We start from the raw sequence: 27,035 nt of genomic DNA on the forward strand, positions 1-27,035 counted from the left end.
GCACAATTCCACCTTCGGCAGATCACCTCCAACTCCACTAAGTACTACCATGTGGTCAGCTCTCTGGACCAGGAGACAGCCGCCCAGGTCGGAGACTTCATCCAGTCTCCTCCAGAGGAGGATAAGTACCCAGCTTTCAAAGACCTTCTGATTCAGACCTTTGGCCTCTCCCGTCGCGAGCGCGCCGCCTGCCTGCTTCATCTCGACGGCCTAGGGGACAGATCCCCATCTGCCCTAATGAATGAGATGCTGGCATTGGCTGAGGGACACAAGCCCTGCCTAATGTTCAAACAGGCCTTCCTCGAACAACTACCCGATGACATTCACCTGCTGTTGGCCGACGCCGATTTCAGCAACCCACGTGAGGTAGCTGCCCAGGCAGATGTCCTGTGGAAGGCCAAACACGAGAGCGATTTGTCTGTCGGCCAAATCGCCAGGCCGCGAGCCCAACGCCTGCCTAAACCAGTCCCAGCAACCGAGCGACCACACCCCAGAAACACACTGGCGACCAGCTGTGTTTCTACCATCAGAGGTGGGGCGCGGAGGCCCGTCAATGCCGCCTACCCTGCAAGGTTTCAGGGAAACGCCAGGGCCAGCCACCGCTGACAGCTACAACGGCTGGCCGCCTATTCGTTTGGGACAAGCAGTCCGGGTGGCATTTCCTCGTCGATACAGGAGCAGAGATCAGTATTTTGCCCCCGACCAGCCGCGATACTCGTAACAGGCAACAAGGTCCTCTACTCAATGCCACAAACGGCACAATGATACGGACTTTCGGTATCTGTACACTTCAATTACAATTCGGCGACAGCCATTTTACCTGGACCTTTACCCTTGCCACCGTCGCCCGACCACTCCTAGGAGCCGATTTCCTTCGGGCCCACAACCTGTTAGTTGACCTGTGAGGGAAGCGACTCGTCCACTCCAGAACTTTCCAAACCTACCCCCTGGGAGAAGCCAGCCTACCAGCCCCGCGCCTAGACTCCGTTTCCCTGTCTGGCAACGAGTTCACCAAGCTTCTAACCGAGTTCCCATCAGTTTTGGCACCTCAGTTCTCAAATTCTAGGCCCAAACACGGGGTGCGGCACCACATCATTACCACAGGGCCACCTCTTCATGCCTGAGCACGACGACTACCTCCAGACAAGCTCCACCTGGCGAAGGAAGAGTTCCACCGCATGGAGGAGCTGGGGATCATTCACAGGTCAGACAGCCCCTGGGCCTCCCCCCTGCACATGGACCCTAAAGCCACCGGCGGGTGGAGGCCCTGCGGCAACTGCCACAGGCTGAATGACGCCACCACCCCGGACCGTTACCCCATCCCTCACATCCAGGACTTCGCAGCGAAGTTACATGGGGCCCGCATCTTCTCCAAGGTGGACCTCATTCGGGGATACCACCAAATCCCGGTCCACACGGATGACGTCCCCAAAACTGTGATTATCACCCCATTCAGCCTCTTCAAATTCCTTCGGATGCCGTTCGGCCTTAAGAACGCCGCGCAGACTTTCCAGTGGCTGATGGACGCGGTAGGCCGAGACCTGAACTTCGTGTTCATTTACTTAGATGACATACTAATCGCCAGCCGTGACCGCCAAGAACACCTTTTCCACCTCCGCCAACTGTATTCCTGTCTCCGTGATTTCGGCCTCACGATCAACCCGGCCAAGTGCCAATTCGGAATTGACTCTATCAATTTCCTCGGCCACAAAATCACCAGCGACGGGGCAACACCCCTACCTGCCATGGTAGACGCTATCCGCCATTTTGCCCGTCCCAACACGGTCAAAGGCCTACTGGAATTCGTGGGGATGGTCAACTTTTACCATCGGTTCATCCCTGCAGCAGCCCGTATCATGCGCCCTTTTTTCTCGCTGATGGCTGGTAAGGGCAAGGACATCGCCTGGAACGACGAAGCTGCAGCTGCCTTCGTTAAGGCCAAGGACGCCCTGGCAGACGCCACAATGCTTGTACACCCTAGGATAGACATCCCAACCGCCCTCACCGTGGACGCATCCAACACTGCAGTTGGTGGAGTACTGGAACAACTAATCGAAGGCCATTGGCAACCCTTGGCATTTTTCAGCAGGCACCTTAGACCACCCGAACCGAAATATAGCGCTTTTGATCAGGAACTTCTAGCGCTGTACCTGGCAGTCTGGCATTTCCAGTACTTTTTAGAAGGCGGGCCTTTCACCGCTTTCACTGACTATAAGCCTTTGTCCTTCGCCTTCTCCAAAGTCTCTGATCCCCGGTCAGCTCGTCAGCAAAGACATTTGTCCTACATTTCCGAATTCACAACAGATATCCAACATGTCTCCAGAAAGGACAACGTCGTTGCTGACGCACTTTCCAGACCGACCATCCACAGCCTGTGCCTGGATGTCGACTACACAGCCCTGGCTGACGCACAGCGAGCCAATGACGAGCTGCCCAGCTACAGAACCGCAGTCTCGGGCCTGCAGCTCCAAGATTTCTTAGTCGGTCCAGGTCAGCAGACCCTCCTTTGCGACATCGCAAGAGGTCAACCCCGCCCTATAGTTCCTGCAGCCTGGCAGAAACGCGTTTTCAACTCGATACATGGGTTGGCGCACCCATCCATCAGATCAACTATCCGACTGGTCGCCAGCAAGTTCATCTGGCATGGCCTGCGCAAACAGGTCAGTGAATGGGCCAGGACTTGTCTGCACTGCCAGACATCAAAAATCCAACGACACACCAAGGTCCCGCCACAGCAGTTCGAGCCTACCCGTAGAAGGTTCGACCACATCCACGTCGACCTCGTTGGTCCTCTGCCAGTTTCAAGAGGAGCCCGGTATCTCCTTACCATCGTGGACCGGTTCACGAGGTGGCCAGAGGCAACCCCTCTATCTGACATCACAACTGATTCCTGCGCCCAGGCGCTGCTCACAACTTGGATCTCACGTTTTGGTGTTCCGGCCCACATCACTTCAGACAGGGGCACCCAGTTTACCTCCAGCCTCTGGTCTACGTTAGCAAACATGCTGGGGACGCAGCTGCACACCACCACGGCCTACCACCCTCAATCAAACGGGTTAGTGGAACGTTTCCACTGCCATCTATAATCAGCCTTGATGGCCCGCCTGAAGGGTCCTAACTGGGTCGAGAACTGCCTTGGGTCCTGCTCGGCATACGCACTGTCCCCAAGGAAAGCCTCCACGCTTCATCAGCTGAACTCGTGTATGGGGCACCCCTGGTCATCCCAGGGGATTTCATACTCGCCCTTCAGGGCCAAGAGGAACAGCCCACGGCAGTCCTGCAAAGACTGCGCGAGAGGCTCGGCAACTTGGCCCCGATTCCCACTTCACGGCATGGTCAAGCCCCATCCTGTGAGCCCAAGGAACTACGAGACTGTAAGTTTGTTTTTGTTCACAGGGGCACTCCTCGGGCACCGCTGCAACGACCATACGAGGGGCCATTCCTGGTCATCAGGAATAATGGGTCCACCTTTATTTTGGACATTGGGGGCAAGGAGCAGGTCTTCACGATGGACCGCCTCAAACCAGCCCATTTAGATCTACAACAACCGGTCAAGGTTCCAGCGCCGCGATGCAGAGGCCAACCTCCTAAGCAACGGCTAACACAGCCCGCGGACCTTGGGGACCATATCGCCGGTTCTGGGGGGGGGGGGGGAGGTTGTGTAGCGACTCACCGTCCAAGCAAGCAAACCAGCTCGGCGGTTGGGTCGCGCGTCGTCAGAGCGGCGAGGCCCAAAATGGCATTGGGCCTTCATCTTCCCCGAGCGACAGGGAGAACCCGCGCGTGGGAAAGGTTTGATGACGTAGCGTATAAGTCATTTCCGTTTTCGGTGAGCGGGAACAGTCTCTCTTAAAAGGCCCGCACAAGGCGGGAAAATAAACCAGTTCTTGCTCTGAAACCTATCGACTAGTGTCTTGCTTTCACATCGCAGTAGCAGCCGCTACAAAGCGCTATTTGCACACATTGCTTTCCATAATGTCTCATCTTAGAAGTGGTTGACATTGTGAGCTCGAACACCATTTCAAAATTCTTTCTTGGACTTGATGTCATCCTCTCATCACCAGATACCATTCTTTATTTCAAACAAATATCAGAGGAACACAGTGACAAAGATGAAGGAGGCTTCAAGTACTGGTGGGAATGAATATAGCGACCAGGGAGAGAGGTCCTAAGGCTTTTCACAAGGTGCATTGGTAACCACACTGCCAGGCTTTACAGGTCTTAGCTGAAGCAAGACAAAAGGCGCTGGAGGAACTCAGCGGTCCAGATGAAGGGTCTCGACCTGAAATGTCGACTGTCCATTTCCCTCCATGGATGCTGTCTGACCCATTGAGTTCCTCCAGCACCTTTATGCTGCTCCAGATTCCAGCATCTGCAGTCTCTTATGTCTCCAGGTCTTAGCTGAAAAGTTTTCTGTTGTAAGTAAAAACTTCTATCTATATTTAGCAAAATGCTACTAAAATACATGTATCAGCTGACGGAAATGGACATGATGCATATAGATTTAGAATTTACCATCTGCCTTTTGGATGTCTTGCTAGCAATTTTTTGCAGCAGAATAATTTGCAATAATAAGAAAACAGATTTTAAAAAATTGTAAAAGCTGAGGATGCTGAACTGAAAATGCAAATAAAAAATTAAAGCAAAAGGCAGAATAACAAAGAATTTTTCTTTTTTAATCTTTAAGAGAGTAATATACTCCTTTAGTTCCACACGCTCCCCCTCACCCACCCCACCCACACTTGACACTGCAATTGTTGCAAGGTGAGATCTAAAGACAACTTAATCAGAAAACTACAGGATTATTCAAGGCCACATCCTATATTGCTTCACTAAAAGCAGAAAATAATTAATGCAGCAAAAATTAAAACAAATACTTGAGGCCAAATGAAGAATTCAATGAAGGGATCTTGAAATGCAGCACTATTTATTTGTACACCACACTGATCCCATTTTAAATACTCAAGGATTAGAGGAAGCAATATCATCTCTGGAACTCAAAGTAGGCAAAGAGGACAACCTAGGACTTTTGAAATTGCTACCTGTTGCAACTGTAGAAGATATTTTAGTGCTTAAAAAAATGATTTTTATATTTTCCAGGAACATGGATGTTGCTGGCAATTCCAGCATTTACTTCCCATCCCAAATTGGCTCTGAGCTGAGGAAGAAGTCACCCTGCATCTCACATCAAGTATTGGCCAGACCTGGTAAAGGTGTCAAACTTCCTCCTCAGATTTTTTGTTTGTAACTCTAGATTTATAAATTAGCTGAATTATTGATTCCACCATGACAGCTGTTATACTGAGATTCAAAATTATGTCATGAAGTCAATGGTCAGGCAGTTGGTCAAGTAACTTAACCACTATGCTATATCCTTAGACTTTGCAACAGCTTCACATCAGGATAATTCAGCGCCTCTTAAGCCTTTCAGTGGAGATTGACTGAACTACAGTACTAACATAGAGGCTGTGCATACGTTTATTCTGAACACTCAATGGATTTTTGTTAAAATGTTGAGTATGATACAAGTACCCTATTCCCATTGGAGATGTATCAGAGAAAATTAACAGATTAACGAGCTTCAGCTATGAGAATGTGATTTGAATCCAGTCTATAGAACTAAAGCTTTACTGCCTATGAAAGAAATGTGGATGCACTGAGCAAGGAGAAGGACAAATGTATAATACAGCCTCTAATTCTGTTCTTACAGGCAATGTTGCTGAGAAAGGCAACAGGGCAATATCAAACTGGTGCAAACCTTGAGGATGGAAGGAGTTACATTTCTGGCATTAAATAAAGGAAGTGTTACTTTGTTTATTTTTTCTCTGGGATGCAGGTATCACTGACTAGACTAGTTTTAACTCCAGTCCATAGTACCCTTGAGAAAATCCTTCTACTCAATAGCATCATTTATTTAGATTTATTCATTCTGATTACTTACTGTCAGCTGACCTGCAACACCAAAATCTGCAAGCTTGGCATGGCCCTCAGTGTTCAGTAGGATATTTCCAGCTTTGATATCTCGGTGGATTTTTCTCATGAAGTGCAGATATTCCAAACCTTTCAAGGTGGATTTAAGAATTGTTGCTATTTCATCTTCTATTAGCTATAACCAGATCACATAACAGCATTAAAAACCAATGTTATTTGAGCACATGTAATGCAAGTAATACATTAAATTCATACAAATTTAGGTGCAATTTTAATGAAATATCCTCCATTCCTGGTAGCAGCATCTTAAGTAAAAAATAAAACTGGTAATGTAGAAAGCTATACTATACTATAGTACCAAGCAAACTCATCACCAAACTCCGAGACCTGGGACTCAACACCTCCCTCTGCAACTGGATCCTTGACTTTCTGACCAACAGAATGCAGTGAGGATAGGCAACAACACCTCCAGCACGATTATTCTCAACACTGGTGCCCCAACAAGGCTGAGTCCTCAGCCCTCCGCTCTACTCCCTATATACTCATGACTGTGTGGCCAGATTCTGCTCTAACTCCATCTGCGAGTTTGCAGATGCTACCACTGTTATAGGCTGTATCTTAAATAATGATGTCGGAGTACAGGAAGGAGATAGAGAGCTTAGTGACATGGTCTCATGACAACAACCTATCCCTCAATGCCATTAAAACAAAAGAGCTGTTCATTAACTTCAAGAAAGGGGGCAGTGTACATGTGACTGTCTACATCAATGGTGCTGAGGTTGAGAGCTTCCTAGGAGTGAACATCACCAATAGCCTGTCCTGGTCCAACCACGAAGATGCCACTGCCAAGAAAGCTCACCAGCGCCTCTACTTCCTCAGGAGGCTAAAGAAATTTGGCATGTCCCTTTGACACTCACCAACATTTATCAATGCACTGTAGAAAGCATCCTACCTGCAACTGCTCTGCCTGGACCGCAAAAACTGCGGAGAGTTGTGGACACAGCCCAGCACATCATGGCAACCAGCCTCCCCCTCCCCTCTATACTCTCACTGCCTTGAAGCAGCCAGCATAATCAAAGACCCCACCCACCTGGGGCATTCTCTCTTCTCTCCTCTCCCATCAGGCAGAAGATACAGGAGCCTGAGGGCACATACCACCAGGCTCAAGGACAGTTTCTATCCCACTGTGATAAGACTATTGAACGGTTCCGTTATACAATGAGATGGACTCTTGACCTCACAATCTACCTTGTTATGACCTTGCACCTTATTGTCTACCTGCAAAACACTTCCCTGTAGCTGTGACACTTTACTCTGTATTCTGCTATTGTTTTTACCCTGTACTACATCAATGCACTGTGCAATGAATTGATCTAACCAATGGTATGCAAGACAGGTTTTTCACTGTACCTCGGTACAAGTGATAATAATAAACCAAAATGCATTTCTCAGGGGTCAGACCAACATCCAGCAGATAGATACAAGCAGGTCGGAATGTCGTACTTCATCTGAAGAAGCTCCAAGCTGAAGATGTGGTGAACCCTTCCAGTGAGGTGATGACAGAGAAAAGGGCAAAAACATCACTCTTTTGGTGATTCCCAGCACCACCTAAAATATGGCTCTGGGCTCACTGGCAATGATTTGGCATCAACTGTATTGGTGTCAGACCCAGGAGGACAAAGACAGGCAATTAAAAAAAACTTGCCTGAAATAAAACAGTTCATATTGAAGTTACAAAATTTCAAATGTAATTGAGATGGCCTTTTAAATTAGTTATAACAATATTTAGCATCACTAAATTTTCATGAACAACAAGGAGACTGTTATGGATTCAGTGATCACAATATTGCTTAGAATACCAAAGAGGACACAGTAAATTGGTACATGTGACAATAGTCAACCAAAATACAGTGAAAAACTTGTTTTGCATGCTGTCCCTACAGATCATTTCATTACAACAGTGCATTGAGGTAGTGCAAGGGAAAACAAGAACTGAACGCAGAATAAAATGTTACAGTTAGAGAGAAAGTGAAGTGCAGGTAGACAATAAGGTGCAAGGTCATAACAAGGTAGACTGTGAGGTCAAGAGTCCATCTTATCATATTAGGGGACTGTTCGATAGTCTTATAACAGTGGGATAGAAGCTGTCCTTGAGCCTGGTGGTATGTGCTTTCAGGCTTTTGTATCCTCTGCCCGATAGGAGGGGGGAGAAGGGAGATTGTCACCTGAAAGTACATTGCCAGTAAGAGCCAACTTCAATGAGTTGAAGAGGGACTGAGTACATATACTAAAATCAAAAACTTGTATGCAAAATAACTGAACAATTTTCTTTATTCAGGGACATGATTTGGGCATTATTGGCATGGCCAATGTTTACCATCCATCGCCAATGGAAGACCTTCATGAAGGAGACGGTTTGGGAACAGAGTAGCAAGTTTCTAGCAGGATTATTAAAGAATTGAAGCATTAAAGAAAAAGGAAAAGGAAACCTATGATAAGTGCACAGATTATGCCAGAGAGAAACAAGATAAATTTGGAAAGCAAAAGAGATCTGAAAAATAGAATAAGGGTAAAGAAAAAATATGAAATATTAAGAGGAATATATAGAGTGGACAACCAGCGCCTCTTTCCCAGGACACCAATGCTCAATACAAGAGGGCATGGCTTTAAAGTAATGGGTGGGAAGTTCAAGGGAGATATCAGAGGAAGGTATTTTACCCAGAGAGTGGTTGGGGCATGGAATGTGCTGCCTGGGGCGGTGGTGGAGGCAGGAACATTGGTCAGATTCAAGAGATTACTAGATAAGCATATGGAGGAATTTAAAATAGAGGGATATGTGGGAGGAAGGGGTTAGATAGTCTTAAGCGAGGTTTAAAGGTTGGCACAACATTGTGGGCTGAAGGGCCTGTATTGTGCTGTACTGTTCTATGTTCTATCTGTAGCCAACATAAAGTGAATCCTTTAAGTTTTGTTTGTAAATATTTACAAAATAAAAGTTAACAGAATTATAGGCCTATACGATTCACAGTAAGGTCTTGTACCTTTTGCACCAACATAATATGCTGTCATCCCGCCTTTCTTAGAATTAGAGAATGGGTATAGCACAAAGGAGCCCATTCCGCCCATCACATATTGCAAAGACTCTTGCCTGAACGATTCTCCAGATGCAACTTCTGGTCCCTTCTCCATAACCTTGCAAATTTTTCTTCACAATATACTTATCCAATTCTGTCCAGAGGGCCACAATGGACCCCGCCTCCACCGCATCTTCAGGCTCGCATTTTAAACATTCACTGCACAGAGATCTTTCCTCGTGTTACGCTTAGATCTCTTCATTTTTATTTTATACATAATTTAGATATCTTCATTAGTCACATGTACATCAAAACACACAGTGAAATGCATCTTTTGCGTAGTGTTCTGGGGGCAGCCTGCAAGTATCGCCACGCTTCCAGCGCCAACATAGCATTCCCACAACATCCTAATCCGTACGTCTTTGGAATGTGGGAGGAAACCAGAGCACCCAGAGGAAACCCACGCAGACACGGGGAGAACGTACAAACTCCTTACAGACAGCAGCTAGAATTGAACCCGGGTCGCTGGTGTTGTAATAGCATTGCACTAACCACGACACTACTGTGTCTGCCCATTCCTAGTCCTTAGCCCCTGCATCGAAAAAAATCTCCCACTATCCACTGTCCAGATATCAGATCTCCCCTCAGCCTTCCTCTAGTATGGCGATGAACCCTTGACCTCACAATCTGCATCATTGACCTTACACCTTATTGTCTGCCTGCATTGCACTTTCTATTTAGCTGTTACACTTTATTCTACATTCTGCATTGTTTTACCTCAAAGCACTGTGTAATGAATTGATCTGTATGAATGGCATACAAGACAGGTTTTTCACTGTGCCTCGGTACAAGTGACAATAATAAACAATTCCAATGCCAGTTCTCCAAACAAAACAGTTCTTGCCTCTTTCGGTCCCGGATCTATTCTCAGAAATCATTTCTGGATTCTCTCTGGAAGAGATTTTCTTCACATCCTTCCTTATAATGCGGTGATGAGACTGATTACAATGGACCAACCTCAGATGGAGTATCTTGTTTAATAAAAGTTCAGCATGACTTTACTCCTTTTATGCTCTATTGATAAACCATCTATGCTTTATTAATCACTTGCTCAACCTGCCTTGCCACTTTTAATGATTTATGCACACATACTGCCAGGTCACCCTTCTTCTGCACTCCTTTTCCAGACAGTATCCTTTTATCTTTATTGCCTCCCCTCATTCTTCCTTCAAAGATGCTTTACCTCATGTGTCTCCACATCTAACTTCAGCTGCCACACATCTTCCCATTCCAACAGCCTGTTTGTATCCTGCTGCAATCTATTCATATCTTCTTCACAGTTCATAATACTGAAAAATTTTATGTCGTCTGTAAATTTAGTAAGTGTGGCTTGCAATCAAGCTCTGGGTCAAAAAAAAGCAATGGCCCCAACACAGATCTCTGCAGAACACCACTATTGACTTTCTTCTAAACTGAAAAACAAATATCCTGTTGTCTGCTACTTAGCCAACTTTGTATCCATTCTATCAATGTTCCTTTTATGCCATGTGCTTCACTTTTCCCGAAAAGCCTGTTACCTGTCACCTTATCAAAAACCTGCTGGAAGTTCATATACTTTTGTAGCGGTTGCTACCGCGGAATAAAACAAGACTCACTCGGAGGATTGCCAAACAGAACTGGTTTATTTTCCCGCCTTGTACGGGCCCTTTAAGGGAGAAAACTCCCGCCCAAAAAACCGGCAATGACGTAAGTCCTACGTCATCAGGACTTTCCCGCGCGCGGGTTCTCCCCGTCGCTCGGAAAGACGAGGCCCGCCGCCATCTTGGGCCTCGTCGCTCCGACACCGCGCGACCCGACTGCCGAGCCGGTTCGCCCGACTAGACGGTGAGTCGCCACACAACCCCCCCCAGAACCGGCGAGACAGTCCCCAAGGTCCGTGGGCTGTGCCAGCTGCCGCTTAGGGGGGCGGCCTCTGCGTCGCGGCGTGGCAACCTCGACAGGCTGTTGCAGATCCAAATGGGCCGGTTTGAGGTGGTCCGCCGTGAAAACCTGTTCCCTGCCTCCAATGTCCAAAATAAAAGTGGATCCGTTATTCCGTATGACTCGGAACAGTCCCTCATATGGTCGTTGCAATGGCGCCCGAGGTGTGCCCCTGCGAACGAAAACAAACTTACAGTCCCGTAGTTCCTTGGGCTGGCAGGATGGGGCTTGACTGTGCCATGAGGTGGGAATCGGGGCCAGGGCGCCAAGCTTCTCGCGCAGTCTTTGTAGGACTGCTGGGGGTTGTTCCCCTTGGTCCCGAAGGGCAGGTATGAAATCCCCGGGGACAACTAGTGGCGCCCCGTATACAAGCTCAGCTGACGAAGTGCAGAGGTCTTCTTTGGGGGCAGTGCGTATGCCGAGCAGGACCCAAGGCAGCTCGTCAACCCAGTTAGGACCCTTCAGGCGGGCCATCAAGGACCGATTTTAGATGGCGGTGTGAAAACGTTCCACCAACCCGTTTGATTGTGGATGGTAGGCCGTGGTGGTGTGCAGCTGTGTCCCTAGCAGGTTCGCTAATGCAGCCCAGAGACTGGAAGTGAATTGGGTGCCTCTGTCTGAAGTGATGTGGGCCGGAACACCAAAACGTGAGACCCAAGTTGTGAGCAGCGCCTGGGCGCAGGAATCAGTTGTGATGTCAGTCAGGGGGGTTTGCCTCAGGCCACCTCGTGAACCGGTCCACGATAGTAAGGAGGTACCGGGCTCCTCTTGAAACTGGCAGAGGGCCCACGAGGTCGACGTGTATGTGGTCGAACCTCCTACGGGTAGGCTCGAACTGCTGTGGTGGGACCCTTGGTGTGTCGCTGGATTTTTGACGTCTGGCAGTGTGGACAAGTCCTGGCCCACTCACTGACCTGTTTGCGCAGAACATGCCAGACAAACTTGCTGGCGACCAGTCGGACAGTACATCTGATGGACGGGTGCGCCAACCCATGTACCGAGTCAAAAACGCGTCTCCGCCAGGCTGCAGGGACTATAGGGCGGGGCTGACCAGTCGCAAAGTCGCAAAGTAGGGTCCGCTGACCTGGACCAACCAAGAAATCTCGGAGCTGTAGACCCGAGACTGCAGTTCTGTAGCTGGGCAGTTCGTCGTCGGCTTGCTGTGCGTCAGCCAGGGCCGTGTAGTCGACACCCAAGGATAGGTTGTGGATGGTTGGTCTGGAAAGTGCATCAGCAACAACATTATCCTTTCCGGAGACATGTTGGATGTCAGTTGTGAACTTGGAAATGTAGGATAATTGTCTCTGCTGACGAGCTGACCAGGGATCGGAGACTTTGGAGAAGGCAAAGGACAGAGGCTTATGATCAGTGAAAGCGGTGAAAGGCCTGCCTTCTACAAAGTATCGGAAATGCCGGACCGCCAGATACAGCGCTAGAAGTTCCCGATCAAAAGCGCTGTACTTCAGTTGGGGCGGTCTAAGGTGTTTGCTGAAAAATGCCAAGGGTTGCCAGCGGCCTTCGAGTAGCTGTTCCAGTACCCCACCCACCGCGGTGTTGGACACGTCTACCGTGAGGGCAGTCGGGACGTCAGTCCTGGGGTGTACCAGCATCGTGGCATCTGCCAGGGCGTCTTTGGCCTTAACGAAAGCAGCCGCAGCCTCGTCAGTCCAGGTGATGTCCTTGCCCTTACCAGCCAGCAGCGAGAACAGAGGGCGCATGATACGGGCTGCTGCAGGGATGAAACGATGGTAAAAGTTGACCATCCCAAGGAATTCCTGTAGGCCTTTGACTGTGTCGGGGCGGGCAAAATGGCGGATAGCATCCACCTTGGCAGGTAGGGGTGTTGCCCCGTCACTGGTGATTTTGTGGCCGAGGAAATCGATAGAGTCAAGTCCGAATTGGCACTTGGACGGGTTAATCGTGAGGCCGAAATCGAGGAGGCGGGAATACAGCTGGCGGAGGTGGGAAAGGTGTTCTTGGCGGTTACGGCTGGCGATCAGTATGTCGTCCAAGTAAATGAACACGGTCCAGGTCTCGGCCTACCGCGTCCATCAGCCGCTGGAAGGTCTGCGCGGCGTTCTTAAGGCCGAACGGCATCCGAAGGAATTCGAACAGGCCGAATGGGGTGATAATCGCAGTTTTGGGGACGTCATCCGGATGGACCGGGATTTGGTGGTATCCCCTAACGAGGTCCACTTTGGAAAAGATGCGGGCCCCGTGTAAGTTCGCTGCGAAGTCCTGGATGTGAGGGATGGGATAGCGGTCCGGGGGTGGTGCGTCATTCAGCCTGCGGTTGTCGCCGCAGGGCCTCCCACCCTCCGGTGGCTTTGGGGACCATGTGCAGGGGGAGGCCCAGGGGCTGTCTGACCTGCGAACAATCCCAGCTCCTCCATGTGACGGAACTCTTCCTTTGCCAGGCGGAGCTTGTCTGGAGGTTAATCGCCGTGCTCGGCATGAAGGGGTGGCCCTGTGGTAATGATGTGGTGTCGTACCCCATGTGTGGGCCTAGAATTTGTAAACGAAGGTGCCAAAATCGATGGGAATTCGGCTAGGAGCTTGGCGAAATCGTCACCAGAAAGGGAAATGGAGTCCAGGCGCGGGGCTGGTGGGCTGATTTCTCCCAGGGGATAGGTCCGGAGAGTGCTAGAGTGAACTAAACCGCTTCCTTCGCAGGTCGACTAACAGGTTGTGGGCCCGAAGGAAATCGGCTCCTAGGAGTGGTCGGGCGACGGTGGCAAGGGTAAAGGTCCAGGTAAAACGGCTGCCGCCAAAGTGTAATTGAAGGGTACGGGTGCCGAAAGACCATATCGTTGTACCGTTGACGGCATTGAGTAGAGGACCTGGTGGCCTGTCACGAGTGTCGCGGCCGGTCGGGGGCAAAATACTGACCTCTGCTCCAGTATCAACGAGGAAATGCCGTCCAGATTTCTTGTCCTGAACGAATAGGAGGCTCTGTCGGCGGGCCAGCCACCGTAGCCATCAGCAGCGGCTGACCCTGGCGTTTTCCCTGAAACTTGCAGGGTGGGCGGCATCGACGGGCCTCCGCACCCCACCTCTGATGGTAGAAGCACAGCTGGTCACCCGTGTCGTCGTCTGCGTTCCTGGGGCGTGGCTGCTCGGTTGCTGGGGCCGGGCGAGGCGGGCGTTGGGCTCGTGGCCTGGTGATTTGACTGACGGCGAAACCGCTCTCGCGCTTGGCCCTCCACAGGACATCTGCCCGGGCGGCCACCTCACGGGGGTTGCTGAAGTCGGCGTCAGCTAACAAGTGGATGTCATCGGGGAGCTGTTCGAGGAAGGCCCTGTTCGAACATCAGGCATGGCTTGTGTCCCTCAGCCAATGCCAGCATCTCATTCATTAGGGCGGATGGGGATCTGTCCCCCAGGCCATCCAGATGAAGCAGGCGGGCGGCTGCGCTCACGACGGGAGAGGCCGAAGGTCCGGATCACAAGGTCTTTGAAAGCCGGGTACTTAATTTCCTCCGGAGGCGGACTGGATGAAGTCTCCAACCTGGGCGGCTGTCTCCTGGTCCAGAGAGCTAAACCACATGGTAGTACTTCGTGGAGTCGGAGGTGATCTGCCGAAGGTGGAATTGCGCTTCGGCCTGGTCAAACCAGACGCTGGGCCGAAGTGTCCAAAGGTGGGCAGCTTGAGGGCCACTGCGTTGGCTGCTGCGCTGTCGTCCATTTCGCGGGTCCAAAAGCCGTTTGGACCGTCGGGGTCACCAATGTAGCGGTTGCTACCGCGGAATAAAACAAGACTCACTCGGAGGATTGCCAAACAGAACTGGTTTATTTTCCCACCTTGCGTGGGCCCTTTAAGGGAGAAAACTCCCGCCCAAAAAACGGCAATGACGCAAGTCCTACGTCATCAGGACTTTCCCGCGCGCGGGTCTCCCCGTCGCTCGGAAAAGACGAGGCCCGCACGCCATCTTGGGCCTCGTCGCTCCGACACCACGCGACCCGACTGCCGAGCCGGTTCGCCCGACTAGACGGTGAGTCGCCACACTTTGCATTGACTGCAATGCCCTCATCATCTCTATCTATTATCTCCTCAAAATAAAATCATGATACAAGTGAAACTCAATTTTCCATTAACAAATCCATGCTACTTGTCTTAATTAACCCATTTTCCTACAGGTGATACAAAAAAAACTGTTGGAGGAATTCAGCGGGTTAAGCAGCATCTGGGAGACAGAAGGATGGATGACATTTCGGGTCAAGACCCTGCATCAGGACTGAGGGTGCAAGAGGAGAAATAGCCAGTATGAAGAGGTGAGAGGGAGGGTGAGGCAGGGGCTGGTAGGCAGTAGGTGGTGAGCAGGGGCTGGTAGGCAGTAGGTGGAATCAAGTGAGGTGGGGGGAATGATGGGCAGGTGAAGCCAGGTGGGGTGGAGTTGGGAGACAGTGGCTAGTGGGTGATAGGTAGAAACAAATAAGGAGAGTCACCCAACTCCACCCCTCTCCTTCAAGGTTTCCACTATGGCCTGTAGTTTGTGGCATTAGTTTACCCATTACTAGTCCGGTAAGCCTGATGTCAGTCATGGGTAAATATTGGAAGGCATTCTAAGATACAGAATATATATGCATTCAGGTAGAGAGGACCTGATTAGGGATAGTCAACATGGTTTTGTGCGTGGTAGGTCATGTCTAGCCAATCTTATAGAGTTTTTCAAGGAGGTTACCAAGAAGGTTGATGAGGGAAAGGCGGTGGACGTTGTCTACGTGGACTTTAGCAAGGCCTTTGACAAAGTGCCGCATGGGAGGCTGCTCCAGAAGGTTAAGTCACTCGGCATTCAGGATGAAGTAGTCAATTGGATTAAACATTGGCTTAGCAGGAGAAGCCAGAGAGTGGTAGTAGATGGTTGTCTCTCTGACTGGAGGCCTGTGACTAGTGGTGTGCTGCAGGGATCGGTGTTGGGTCCATTGTTGCTTATCATCTATTTTAATGATTTAGATGATAATGTGGTAAACTGGGTCAGCAAATTTGCAGATGACACCAGGATTGGGGGCATAGTGGACAGCGAGGAAGGCTATCAAAACTTGCAGCGTGATCTTGACCAGCTACGAAAATGAACTAAAAAATGGCTGATGGAATTTAATGCAGACAAGTGTGAGGTGTTGCACTTTGGGAGGACAAAGCAGGGTAGAACTTACACAGTGAATGGTAGGGCTCTGAGGTGTGCAGTAGAACAGGGGGACCTAGGAATACAGGTCCATAGTTCCTTGAAAGTGGCATCACAGGTAGATAGGGTTGTAAAGAGAGCTTTTAGCACTTTGGACGTCACAAATCAGGGCACTGAATATAGGAGTTGGGATGTTTGTTGAATTTGTACAAGATGTTTGTGAGACCAAAATTTAGGGTATTGTGTGCAGTTCTGGTCACATACCTACAGGAAAGATATCAATAAACTTGAATAGAGACACAAGAGATTCTGCAGGTGCTGGAATCTGAAGCAACATAGACAAAATGCTGGAGGAACAGTCGACTGTTTATTTCTCTCCATAGATGCTGCCTGACCTGCTGAGTTCCTCCAGCATTTTGTCAATAAGCTTGAAAGAGTGCAGAGAATGTTGCCGGGACTTGAGGACCTTAAGTTATAAGGAAAGGTTGAATAGGTTAGGAGGAGTGGGCAGGAGAATGAGGGGAAATCTTATAGACATATACAAAATTATGAGGGGCATAGATAGGGTGAATGCATGCGGGCTTTTTGCCCTAAGGTTGGGTGAGACTAGAACTAGAGGACATAGGTTTAAGGTGAAAGGTGAAATATATAAGGGGAATCTGAGGGGAAATTCTTCACTCAGTGGTGGGTGCGAGTATGGAACAAGCTGCCAGCAAGTGGTAGATGAGGATTCAATTGTAACATTTAAGAGAAGTTTGGATAGGTACATGGATGGGAGGGGTTTGGAGGGATATGGTCCGGGTGCAGGTAGATGGGACTAGGCAGAAGGTCAGGTCGGCATGGACTAGATGGGCTGAAGGGCCTGTCTCTGTGCTGTAGTACTCTACCACTCTGTCAATGTCTCCTATGTATCTGGTTCCTCTTCCCATGTTTGGCCACAATTCTCTGTCCTGTGTCCTTGTCGATAATCTCTTTCACCATCATTTCCACTTATTCCATATACAGGGCTATTGACCGAGTCCGCTCCTACCTCTCCAGCTTAACAACAGCAATACTCTACCTAGAGAACCTCAACTTCTAATTACCTTCCTATCAATCACTGTCCAGTTACTCTCTTGAGTAGCAACATCCCAAACTCTTAAGACATAGGAGCATTAGACATTATCATAGGACATTAAGCCATTCAGCCTATCAAGTCTGCTCTGCCATTCAATCATGGCTGATTTTTTTTTCTCAACCCCATTCTCCCACCTTCTCCCCAAAATCCTTATACCCCTTACCAATCAAGGGCCTATGAATCTCTGCCTTAAATACATCCAATGATTTGGCCTCCAGCATCCTCCATGTCAATGAATTCGACACACTCATCACACTCTGGTTGAAGAACTTCCTCCTCATCTCGGTTCTAGAGGGACATCCCTTTATTTTGAGGCTTTGGCCTCAGATCCTAGACTCTCCTACTAATGGAAGCATTCCCTCTATGTCCACTCCATCCAGGCCTTTCAGATAGGTTTCAATGAGATCCCCCCTCATCCTTCTGAACTCCATTGAGTACAGGCCCAGAGCCATCAAATGCTCCTCATACGTTAGGCCTTTCATTCCCAGGATTATTCGTGTAAACCTCCTCTGGACCCTCTCCAGGGCCAGCACAACTTTCCTTGGATACTGGGCCCAAATGCCACCTCCGTGCCAATGTAATATCTGTGGTTTCTTTCATTTGCTGTTCACTGAGATAAACAGCAGAGGTATAGCTACCGGCAGAGCATCTTTCATTGAAGCCAGCAAACTCAAATCAAGCAATGCATTAGGCTAGACCACTTGGTATACTCATTTCTTAACAATAAGCTACAATGAGAAACAAAGAACTGCAGATGCTGGAATCTAGAAGAAAAACACGATGATGCTGGAGGAACTCAGCAGGCCAGGCAGCATCCATGGAGAAAAGCAGGCAGTCAATGTTTCGGATCAGGACCCTTCTTCAGTACTGGATAGGAAAAGGGGAAGCCCAATATATAGGAGGGAAAAGCAGAGCAGTGATAGGTGGACGAAAATGGGGGGGGGCACAGGGTGTTGATAGGTAGTCGGGTTTCCCTGAAGAAGAGTCCTGACCCGAAACGTTGACTGCCTGCTTTTCTCCATGGATGCTGCCTGGCCTGCTGAGTTCTCCTAGCATCATGTTTTTCAATAAACTACAATGCTCATCAAAGTAGGGGAATCTATTTCTTGAATCTGTCAAGATGGCAACAGCAATCATTTTAATCCCTACCCAAAAAAGTCTCTACATCAAAAATCAGAATGAATAAGTTTTCTCCTCTCAAGCTTTACTAACCTACACATCTAGTAGAATACACACAACTGAGCAGCATTTTAAGACGCTACTTAACAACTGAGCACACCCACTCAGAAAAGATATTTAGATACTGCATCAGCTCTACTCATTCTCAATGCACAGTAAAAAAAAACGCCCACTCACTCTTGAGTTCAACTAAAAGGCAACTAAACACAAGGGACCACAGCTACCATTTGTTGTTTGATGTGGTAATCACACAATACCAAATTGCAATAACTGGAATGTACAACACCATTGGAAGCCAAAATTACAGGAGAGGAAAAAATTGATCAGATTCACAGTAAGATGCAATAACAACAAAGTCCACATGTAACCAGTTTGCTAGGATCATAAGGAACACATCCTAGCCTAATCATCTGCAAAGCATGAAGAATAAGATCTGCAAAAATGGAACAATCGTGTTTACTTTTGCTAAGATAAAAACTGCCAGTTAAATTGTGCAATGCATTTAACTTTAACTCGACAGATCACAATTTGAATAGCCATTTTGAAATTTTATGTCCATAATGACAGACGTAATCATTGTAATAGAGTTGTACAAGATACAACTACATATGTATTTATATAAATAACTTCCATGAAAATGATGTAATGTTTCAATTACAAGCCCTAAAATGCACCGTGGTTTTCAGAAGGAAAATGCTCTAAACGTTTAATGTAAAAGCTGATAAAACAGATTTTGTGTGCAGGAACACGTTATATGATGCTTTCTCTTCACTTTGCTGAAATAGTACTGCAAATAACTTAGGAGCAATAACGATAAAATGTAGCAATTGAAGATTTTTTAAAGGATAAATTAAATATAAAGCACATTCATCAATTAAAATAGAGTGTAAGACTAGTGTTTGTGCTTAAGTAGATTAGGACAGCCAAGATTAGTCTGTTCTGTATGAAGCGGAACCCATTGCAAACAACAGGATCAGATTTCCAAAATTATCATAGCAAGAAGCATTAATAACCATGCCACACTACATTAATGTAGAATTGGCAAAGGAATTGACTTAACAAAATAAAGGAAACTTCCTTTAATCAAGAATAAATCAATTTCTGCAATACAGCATAAAAATTCAAAGGCTGATAAGATTATTACAAACATCTGTACAGCATTCCTGATTAAGCATGTTAAATCACACATAGCGAAAATGAAAGCAGAGGAAACTACTGATGGGAAATATCATTTTAAATTCTTCAACCAATAAGTGAAAATCAACTGTCTCAAAAACAAAGCCTAATTTTTAATCAGATAAATTATTTACAGCAGGTAAAACTTTACAAAAACGTTTGCAATTAAAATGACAGATCATAAAAGAAAAGCAGTTAAGACTCACAACTATAGTTTGCGTCTTTAAACTGCCAAGTGGACATTTTAACTGTCAAGAATTTTAATAGGATGATTACAACAAATCTGTCCTCATGACAAAACATTAAGTAACATTTTAACTAACTACCATGAGAATTCAGTGTTTCAGAATCTGGTGAATTCAGCCAAAAGCCATGTAATGCAGTGCCAATCCACACAGCACCCCAAAGTTATCCTCACTAGGATTCACTCACATCAGGTACTTCAGATAACCTGACATAAATCAAGAGGTAACAAACACTGCCAGTGCCAAAGGATTCCCATCTATTCTGCACTGATCAGGAACATAGTTATTTTTTGTTGAAGCATATGTACAGGAGAGGAAATAGTGAATTCAATGAGTGTATGATGTAATGCAAGACTGAATTGCCATAATAAGTGGAACATGAAAATAGCTTTGATCAAAATACAAAAATCCAGATACTTCATAAGCATGATTTGCCGTAGGCTATACCAATTCAAAAACACTGGAAATAAACACCAGAATGAAAACTTCCATGTAGATCGTAATTATACTGTCCCACAGATTGAGTGCATTTGTTAGACTCTGAAAGCTCTTGCTGGCCATCACAATGTGTGCCTATTACTAATACCATTGATATGATTAATATTCACAATGAACAATGTAAGGCGGTTGGTAAAATTGTCCAAGCTACAAAATAAAACATATTAACAGGAAAGCCTCCCAATAAAGGTCAAATTACGCAATGAAATAGGTAGATACTAAGGCAAAGAAAGAAATGTGATGGTGATGAAAAGCTTGGTCAAAGAGGTAGCTTTACATTAAGGTATCATGTGGACAGTGGAGAGATTTTGGGACCAAATTTAGGTAGAGCCTGGATAATTGAAGGCACAGCCATCAATACTTGGGCCACGATAGGGGATCTCCATTACCTCTAAAGCCCCCACAGATCTATTATCAGCCTCCTTCTATTCATTACCTCCACTATTATCCAATAACATGTCTAGTTTTATATGTATGTTGTTGGCTCTCAGCTCCCTAAAACTCCTCCACCTCTAAATTATCATATTATTTATTCAGCATCCAACACCTGGATGAACTGAAATTTCCTTGAACCAAATATTGCAAACCCAAGTCAGTTACTACAATATAATCCACTGCCTAACCACTGACTGCTTAAGCTCTACCTGGCAACTCTGAGATAGAACCAGACTGCTCACAACTTTGGTGTTGTATATGGCCCTGAGACAAGCTTTAAAATACCATGCCATTTCCAAACCTCACCCCATATCATCTCTTGCCTCTGTTTATCTACTGTTGAAACCTTCAATCTTTCCTTAGTTATCTCCAGGCTTGACAATTTGCAAGGCTTTCCTGGCTGACCACCATTTTTCACTCTCCATAAATTTGAGCTCATCCAAAGTCCTACATGAAACCTAACGCATGTGTATTTTTACTATACAATCAAATACTGTCACATTTGGAACACAAATTCAAACAATCTATGGTCATGCTCCAATCTCCTATACTGGAATAGATATGAAATCATTCTCAAGTGGGGTTTCACCAGAGATTCTGCAGATGTTGGAATCTGGTGCAACACACATAAAAAGTGCTGGAGGAACTCAGCAAGTCAGGCAGCATCTATGGAGACAAATAAACAGTCAACATTTTGGATCAAGACCCTTCATCAGGAAAGCCATACTTTTTGTATGTTTTATTCTTTTGGCCATAATACATTCCATAATCGAAGTGCTGCTTTAAATTACTTTTTAGCTTGTGCCAAGGCAAAGTAGAAATCATAATGCACAATGTTCATGTGAAGGGTCTCTAATATTCAGCGGTTAACATTAGAACACATGATAGCTTCATAATAAATTTGTCAAAATTAATTGAAAAAAGGTGCAAACATTAACCATTACATTTTAATCTGCAAATTAATATGGATTTATATCAACGTGTAGGTCTAACCTAATAAACATTAGAAATGCTTTAAGTCAATGGCTTAGCCTGAAAGATTTGCAATTTTAAGGCTTCATAAATTACTAGACCCACTCTCTTTGCTTTCTCATTTTCTTTATGCTTTTGTCATATGAACTTTATAGCAGCAGAACTAGTCTAATCACATTAGGGAATTCTTGACTCTCTAAAGAGAGGATTCCACAGAATTACAAAACGGTTACCGCATCTGCTCCCTTTGGTCCACACCAGCTCCATTTAGGAAAAATCCAGCTACTCCCATTCCCCACCCTCTCCCCCAGCAAAGCAAATTATTTTATATTGAATGCTGATCCAGCTCTCTCCTAAATGATACAAATTAATATTATTCCACTCCTGTCCATGGCAGAGCATTCCAGACCCTAACCACTGGCTGTGTAAAAAATGATAACCTCATTCGAGGAACCAATTACTTTGTGTTATAAGCAAATTATATTGATGCAAGTTGCAGGGATTTTAGTGAGCAGGTAGCTAATTTATGAGCAAAAAAACAAACTGTGCCAGGAACTCAGCGGATCAGGTAGCATTTATTGATGGATATGAACAGTCAACGTTTCAGGTTGAGACCCTACATCTGGATTGGATGAAGGGTCTCAACCCAAAACGTTGATTGTCCATTTCTCTCTACAGATGCTGCCTGACCCGGTGAGTTCCTCCAGCACTTTGTTTTTCTTTTGCTGCAGATTCCAGCATCTGCAGTCTCTTATGTCTCCTGGCTAATTTATGACCTGAAGTTGACATCTTTTCTTCAAGGGCTGTAAATAAGCATTAATTTGTTTGTCTTACTGAATCTTAACGAAAGATCAGCGACTTGGAATGTTAACTCTTTTTCTCTGTCTATATGTACTACCTAACATGCTGAATATTTCCAGCATTTAATGTCTTTATTTCAGATTTCCGGGCATTTGCTTTTGAACTAATCTGCCGTTGTCAATTTCACACCCATTGGTTAGGTCTTCAGTACAATTTTTCTGTGAACACCAAGACATAAAACAGAAACAGGGTATTGAAGAGAAAGTGCTTGGGTTCAGAAGACAGCAAAGCAAAGACTATTTGAAAGGTCTAAAATATGTAGGGCAAGGGGAAATAAAATTTAGATTAAGTAATGGATAATTCAATTATATGCAGTCACATTACAAATATATCTACATGAAGAAAAGTTGTATTAAATGAGCTGCAAACCTGACCTCAAATGTTGTCCTGTTTGTTCACTTGCTGTAAAGTCGCTTAATACTTTGTCTCAAGACTTTTCAACCCACATGTTTATTCAATTCTTGATTTGAAAATGTAATATGTAAAAGTCATACCTGCTCAGTCCACATCATGTGTATATGAATAAGAGGGGGAGTTTGTGTATGGAGGAAAAACAGGAGGTGATTAGGTTTCTGTTACATCCCAGGTTACACTATTTTGCAAGTATATTAGAAACATACAGCACAGAAAAGGTTCCCTCAGCCAACCTCATCCATGCTGCCTATCTACACTGATCCCATTTTCCTGCATTATATTCGTACCTCTCCACAACTTTCCTATGGAAGTATCTGTCCAAATACCTTTTAAACACTGTAATTCCAGATATTCACCAACCTTTATGTGGAAAAACTTATCCTTCAGATCTCCTTTAAATTTCTACCCTCTCACCTTAAACCTGTGCCCTTCAGTTTGAGATTCCCATGCCCTGGGAAAACGACTCTATCCTATCTATGCCCCCTCATTATTTTATAACTTTCCATAAGGTTACCCCTCAGCCTGCAACGTTCCCGTGAGGAATAACCCAGCCTATCCACTCTTTCCTTATAACTACAACCCTCCATTCTAGGCAACGTCCTGGAAATTTCTGTATCTCTCTATTTATACCACATCCTTCCAGTAGTGTGGTCACCAGAACTTCACACAATACTCCAAGTGAAATCCAACCAATTTTTTTTTTAAATTGCAACATGACATCCTAACTCATATACTCAATGCCTCAACCTATGAAGGCAAGCATACCAAATGCCTTTTTCACTACCCTATCCACCTGTGTTGCCATTTTCAGGGAGCGGTGGGTGAGCTATGGGTAGCTAACGAACGAATAGATTGCCTCAGGGACCCAAGAGGAAATCTTTCCATGGAGCCAGGGAAAATGAGCGAGATCCTAAATGAATACTTCTCATTGGCATTCACCAGGAAGAAGGTCATGGAGGCTGAAGAGTTAAGGGAGGGTACACCGATAGTCTGGAGGATGTCTCTATCAAGAAGGAGGAAGTGCAGTACATTAGGCTGGATAAATCCCAGGGCCAGACAGGATCTATCATGGGATGCTAACTGAAGCAAGGGAGGAGATTGCTGGGGCCCTGGTGGAGATTTTTGCATCTTTGTTAGCCATGGGTAAGGTACCAGAAGTCTGGAGGACAGTTAATGTTTCTCCTTGTTCAAAAAGGACAGTTGAGATAAGCCTCGAAACTAAAGGTTGGTGAGCCTTACTTCAGTAGTGGTGAAGTTGTTGGAGAAGATTCTAACAGACAGGATTTATGTTCACTTAGAAAGGCTTGCACTGATCAGAAGTCAGCATGGTTTTATGCATGAGAAATCACGTCTCACAAATTTAATTGAGTGTTTGAGGAGGTGATTAGGAAAATTGATAAGGGCACAGCCATAGACATGATTTACATCGACTTTAGCAAGGCCTTTGACAAGGCCCCGCATGGTAGGATGGTCCAGAAGGTTAGGGCACATGGGATCCGATGCATGTTGGCAAACTGGATCCAAAATTGGCTGGGTGATAAGAGACAGAGGGTTATGACGAATAGGTGTTTCTCTGACTGGAAACCCGTAACAAATGGTGTACCGCAGGGATTGTTGCTGGCACCTTTGTTGTTTGTAATATATAGGGGGGTATGATTAGTAAATTTGCAGAAGTATATTTTGGTCAGTGAAAGTCAATGTTCAAAGATATGATGATCAGTCTGCTTATAAAATCAAGTTATAACACAGAATATAGGCAAAGCAGACCAGAATTTATACATTTGTAGAGCTCTTTATTCTATTGTTTTACTTGCCACATGTAATTATATGTTAATCTGGTATACATATTAACATAGTTTCTCATTCCACTCCAAGCAATTTCTACCTATTTTCAGAAAATTATTCCTATGGAGTTTAATCCAGACAAGTATACACTGATGCACTTTGGGAGGTCAAATACAAAGAGGAAAATATATGCTAAGTGGCAGGACTCTTGGGCGCATTGGACAGAGGGATCTTGAAGTGCAAGTCCATAACTCCCTGAAAATAGCAACACAAGTGCATAGAGTGGCAAAGAAGGTGTATAGCATGCTTACCTTCATCAGTCGGGACACTGAGTATAAAAGTTGGGAAGTCACATTGCAGCAGTATAAAACTTTGGTTAGGCCACATTTGGAACACTGTGTTCAGCTCTGGTCACCACATTACAGGAAGGAGGTGGAAGTTTTGGAGAGAGTGCAGAAGAGTTTCCTGGATTAGAGAGTATCAGCTATCAGGAGAAGTTGAACAAACTTGTATTGTTTTCTCTGGAGCTTTGGAGGTTGAGGGGCAACCTGATGGAAGTATATAAAATTATGAGAGTTATACATAGTAATGGTATATATCCTATGTACACACCATGTACATGGTATGTACATAGGGTACATAGTCAGAGTCTTTTTCCAAGGATGGAAATGTCAAATACCAAAGCGCATAGCTTTAAGATGAGAGGGAGAAAGTCTAACGGAGATGTGAGAGGCAAGTTTTTTTTTACACAGAGTGGTAGGTGCCTAGAACGCACTGCCAAGGAAAATGGTGGAAGCAGATACAATAGCAATGTTTAAAAGGCATTTAGACAGGCACACAAACAGACAGGGTATGGGGGGATCTGGACCATGTTTATGCAGATGGGATTATTTCAATTTGACATCATGGCAGTCACAGACATCATGGGCTGAAGGACCTGTTCTTTTGCTGTACTGTTCTTTGTTTCTTTGTGAAGTACGGTATGGACTGTGATAAGCATGAAAAGACCAAGTGAACAAGAGCAAAAAGTAACACGAGGGAGAGGAAAGATCAACAGAAGTCAAAAAGAACTCCGTTGAGTTGGAATTAGATATGACAGCCCAAAACAAGGATTTTTGAAATTAATTTCCACCACATGTAGATAAATGTTATAAAGTATTACAAGTAAGCAAAAATCTCACCTCTGTCTCTTTGTTGAATGTCTTTTTGGTCTCAGTCTCTGAAATATGCCAAGATTACTTATATTCCTCATTTTTGCACTGAGTTCATATGTCTACTTTTCTTCCTGTGTGTGATGATTTATATTTCTCTATATTAAATTTCATTTACCACAAATCTAACCACTTACATATTTTGGTTAATTCATTTTGCAGATCTGTGGTTGCCTCTAGAAATCTTACCATCCTCCCCAAATTTGGTATGATTTGTTCACTTAGTTATTTTGTATGAAGTCTCTGAACCCACATTACCAATGCAGAAACAGGAGATGTTCCAATACGAATCTGGCCTTTGAAGTGTTTGATTTACTACATCTCAACCATTTTATGGAGTAGGTTCCAAATGAACTGCTAGATCAATTCACAGTTGGCAAATGTACTTCTCACCAACACCAAGCTGCAATAACAAGGTTGTGTATATTATGCTTTGATACACCTATAAGATCTCGTTCCACTATTGTCACCAAATTCTTGTCCAGTATATTCATATAGATTTGGTCACTAGCATTTTGGCAAAACAAGCAACAAGCACATAAAAAACAAGAGGGCATAGGTTTAAGATCACAGGTGAGAGGTTTAAAAGGGACATCAGGGGCAGTTTCTTTATGCAAAGGGTGGTGCATGTTTGGAATGAGCTGCCAGAAATAGTGGTTGAGGCGGGCACATTAGCAACATTTGAAAGCCATCTAGATAAGTACATGGATAAGAGAGGTTTAGAGGGCTATGGGCCAAACGCGGGCAGATGGGACTAGCTCGCTTTGCAACACAGTTGGGATGGATGAATTGGGCCGAAGGGACTGTTTCCATGCTGTTTGACTAAGCACAACACCATTAACCAACAGTCAAGTCCCATTTAAAAACTTAAATCTGCACACAAGGCTGTTCCATATATGTTAGATCACACACAATCATTGCTGGGTTTATTAGCAATCGTCCGGATAATGGAACAGATATGATTCATCACAGCACTTGCCCTGATTTTGTCTGTGGTCAAACACACAATTAATGACATCATCCAGTGTGCAGTG

At 45.6% G+C, this 27,035-nt stretch overlaps 1 protein-coding gene across 2 annotated transcripts in view; it reads right to left on the reverse strand.

The window, feature by feature from the left end:
• Window positions 1-27,035, reverse strand: part of stk3 (serine/threonine kinase 3 (STE20 homolog, yeast)) — a 305,893-nt gene that overhangs the window by 206,984 nt on the left and 71,874 nt on the right. For both annotated transcript variants that reach the window (XM_052023496.1, XM_052023497.1), the window contains one exon: window positions 5,942-6,106. In XM_052023496.1, the coding sequence (XP_051879456.1) occupies window positions 5,942-6,106 (165 nt within the window). The remainder of the gene's footprint in view (window positions 1-5,941; window positions 6,107-27,035) is intronic.

Source organism: Pristis pectinata, chromosome 9 (genome assembly GCF_009764475.1).
Source record: "Pristis pectinata isolate sPriPec2 chromosome 9, sPriPec2.1.pri, whole genome shotgun sequence".
In the NCBI taxonomy this organism is placed as follows: Eukaryota; Metazoa; Chordata; class Chondrichthyes; order Rhinopristiformes; family Pristidae; genus Pristis; species Pristis pectinata.